This window comes from Limulus polyphemus, unplaced genomic scaffold (assembly GCF_000517525.1).
Source record: "Limulus polyphemus unplaced genomic scaffold, Limulus_polyphemus-2.1.2 Scaffold13774, whole genome shotgun sequence".
Classification (NCBI taxonomy): domain Eukaryota; kingdom Metazoa; phylum Arthropoda; class Merostomata; order Xiphosura; family Limulidae; genus Limulus; species Limulus polyphemus.
The window spans coordinates 4,105-8,129 of NW_013679384.1; the positions used below are offsets into that span (position 1 = coordinate 4,105).

The following is a 4,025-nucleotide window of genomic DNA, read 5'->3' on the forward strand; positions in this document are numbered from 1 at the left end:
CGTTAATGTTGATATTTCTTCATGCTTCTATAAAATATAATACAAACAAATTCGGACTGTGGGGGAAGGTTTTTTCTATATTCTACTTTTTTTCTTTTTTCGCCAGCGTAATAAGTAAGCAAAATAAATTCTGCTTATGTTATCCTAGCCCATAACTTAAAACACAAAACAAGAAAAAAAAAAACTGATACCTGCGGAAAATATTCTGTACTATATATAATCTGAATTTCTTTAAAAACAAATAAGCGGATTTTCAGCATGTTCATGTATACAACTGAAATTTCTTTATTGGAGCTAGCTTTAGACACACTTCGGGATTCGTCATTAGGCTTAATAAACAAATAAATGAATTTGTTCTAAACGTGTAAACGTATAGCTCGTCAGGCATAATGAACAACTAACTGAATTTGTTCTAAACGTGTAACATATTACTCGTCAGGCTTAATGAACAATTAGCTGAATTTGTTCTAAACGTGAAACATACAGTTCGTTAGGCTTAATGAACAACTAGCTGAATTTGTTCTAAACATGGAACATACAGTTCATCAGGCTTAATGAATAACTAGCTTAATAAGTTAATTTATTCTAAAAGTGTAATGTGCAATTCATTAGGCTGAATTTCTTCTAAAGCTATCGCCAGGAAAGTCATTTGGATTATATTTATGAAGATACTACGTTTTGTTATATTTTTTAAAATTTCCTATCAGATCTATATTTACCCAAACTTTAATAGGATGATTCTTTTTCTGTTTAGACTTTTTGGAGCACGGACCATGCCTTCGAGAGATTTTCGTCAAACGTTATCACTGTTTAACTCGTTTGATTACAAGAATGTATGACGTTCAAAATGGAGGCGTTCCTAAAGAACAATCTGTGAACACAGCTTGTTGGTGAGTTCTTGTAGTATTACATCGTATCGAAAATCTTTGTCTTATTCAAACCAATTATTTCTATTACTTATGTCTTTTATAGCAGGATGACGCGGCACCGCTGGAGAGGTAATTATAAAAGGTTTTATATAAATAGGCTATTTTCATCAGATTGTGAAAATTATTCGACAGAAGCCATCTAGTAGTCCAGATGGTAACTAATGACTGACTTGCTAAAAACATCACACAAAACTAATACGTATGGCAATTTTCTGCTGACTGCAGCTTTACAACATAAAAGAAAATAAAGCCATAATATTAACTTGTCTTACTCACATGATGCAAATTCCTGACCAATAAAATAATTATATTTTCTCTATTAGTCGTACCCTTATTTTATTAGATAATAAGTCGTACCTTTATTAGATAATGCCCTCCGCTGACTCAGGGGTAAGTGAGGCTAAAACGCTAAAAATCGAGTTTCGATACTGATAGACTAGACGATTTGTTTTGAATTTCGCGCAAAGCTACACGAGGGCTATCTGCGCTAGCCGTCCCTAATTTAGCAGTGTAAGACTAGAGGGAAGGCAGCTAGTCGACACCACCCACCGCCAACATTTGAGATACTCTTTTTATGAACGAAAACTGGAATGAACCTTCGTGCTATAACCGCCCCCCCCCCCCCTCCTCCTCCGGCTGAAAGGGCGAACATATTCAGGGACAAGATGTAGGAACTATCTGTAAAATAGACTAAAAATTACCTCAATTCACCTCCACATTTGTAATATTTTACCTCATGAGAGATTAAAAACAATGAAGCTTGTGAGATTTAACATTCTATTACAAACATATTTGTTATAGTGGACTTTTCACACCTTCGTGAACGTTTTTTGTAAATTTCAGTATAATCAGTTATTAGATTTTTTCCATCAGGTGTCACTAGTAGCAGTAGATAGATTAGCAGCTCAAGCAGTCTTCGAGGTTAGCAACTCTGATATTTCAATCAACTCGAGAGGAATATTCGTCTACTAGCGGTTTGATTTGGTTGTTGTTAAACAACGGATTAGTAGCAATAAACGAAGCCACTCTAGGAGCTAACTTACGTTAATCATATTTAAAATAGCAACAAATAAAGCCGCTAAAATCTTGTTTTGATACATGTGATAGGGCAAAGCATATATAGCCCATTATGTAGCGGTGTGCTTAATAACAATCAAACAAAATTCAAAAGAGCACTTCACTATCTTGTCATAAGTTGGGGGCACGTGTCCTCCATCGGTTTCTCCCTCTGTAAGTTATATTAGGAGTGATAATTGCTATAAAGTGATATTTTCAATAATAATAAATACAACTTCGATACTTTTTACGTTTGGCTCAAAGCCAAATTAAATACCCTTGTAAATATATTAAAACATATATGTAAGACTGAAGTAAGAGAAACAGTATATTATTCTAACAAAATATTTTATAATGGTGTCATCTGTAACATCCTTATTTTTTCAGCTCATGGTTAGAATTTGGCCGTTGTTCCCTTAATCTCACAGAGACCTCTTGTGGCGATAAAGCAGCCAATTTTATTAGACGTAAAGCTAAGGTGTACACCCAGAAGATGGTTGATCTCATCTGTAAAGACACGTCACCAGACACGTGCCGGAATATGGAGAAGCCAAAATTTTTGATTTCACCTTTTGTCCCATTTGTAAATATCCTAAATGAACAAGTGAACCAAGATGGTACTAAGTCATAAGAAACAGACCTGAAGAAAATCTGAAACCGTTTAGGTCTTACAAGTTTGTTTGTTATTTTGCACGGGATTTAAAGAAAGATTGTATGGATTCATTGAAATGTTTTGATTTTTATATGCTTAAAACTTTTATATTACATTTATACTCAGTCACCAATTCATGTAAATTAATAGCTGAAAAAGGTTTCCAATAAACTTTTGCTACTTACATAAAATGATTCTAAAGAAGTCGTTTTTATGTCACACATGATATTTGTAATATATGTCATGACTAAAAATCCATAACTTAGACTGGGAGTTCGGCCTCACATCTGTGTATTTCTTTCTTTCTAATATTTCAGTATATTCCTACTTAATAAGTTGGATTGTGAGAAAAATAAAGATTGTATCGGGTTCATGAGAGATGAAGCTAATATATAACTAAAAGGATGCGTTTAGCAGCAAAGATTGAAGTTCAAGCAAGTTTAATAAAGTAATTGTGAAAATTACTAGTTAAGGGGACTGTGCACGTCTAAACGGGTAGGCTCACTGAGATGGGGGCGTCGGAGAGAAGAGATCAAAATGAGAATATTCTTTAACAGCCGGAACTCACGAGTGCTGTGTTGATATTTACAGAGACTGCCGCCGGAGAGTTGATATTTCCATGGTGTGTCACCAGGGGTGAATAGTTATGCATAATGCAGCCAGAAAACGCCCCATGAGGCGGATTCGACTGATGATGACGTGTCTCATCCTATAATGGCGGCATAGCGTACTATCGTTTTGCCTCAATTAAAAAATGTTCATACAAGCTATGGTGAACTTTATACTTCACAATTACATTTAAATATATATTTATTCAATAATAAACATTAACTAAAAACAATACAATATTTCCAAACAAAAATTACTTTTTATATACACTAGGACTACTTGAACTTTGACCTAGTATTTTTCAATCTTTCATTATCTATAAGAAGGGTTTATTTTCATTTTTTAAGAGTTATAAACTTTTAATTTTGCCCTCTAGTTATTAAACTGTAAAAGAAGTAATTTCATTAAACGTTTTCCTTAACGTGTAAATATGTAAAACTGATGGTATCTATAATTGATTATATCACAAATATAGCAGTGTCAGTATTCAAATCTATAATTAATTATATCACAAATATAGCAGCGTCAGTCAATATTCAAATCTATAATTCATTATATCACAAATATAGCAGTGTCAATATTCAAATCTATAATTGATTATATCACAAATATAGTAGTGTCAATATTCAAATCTATAATTCATTATATCACAAATATAGCAGTGTCAATATTCAAATCTATAATTGATTATATCACAAATATAGTAGTGTCAATATTCAAATCTATAATTAATTATATCACAAATATAGCAGTGTCAATATTCAAATCTATAATTGATT

The 4,025-nt window shown here is 32.8% G+C and overlaps 1 protein-coding gene across 1 annotated transcript in view; it reads left to right on the top strand.

Annotated features, from left to right (window-relative positions):
* Positions 1-2,828, top strand: part of LOC106477267 — a 6,780-nt gene extending 3,952 nt beyond the window's left edge. The window contains exons 3-4 of the mRNA XM_013937856.1: positions 755-890; positions 2,373-2,828. Coding sequence (XP_013793310.1) covers positions 755-890; positions 2,373-2,616 — 380 coding nt within the window. The 3' untranslated portion in view covers positions 2,617-2,828. The remainder of the gene's footprint in view (positions 1-754; positions 891-2,372) is intronic.
* The last annotated feature ends 1,197 nt before the right edge of the window (positions 2,829-4,025 follow it).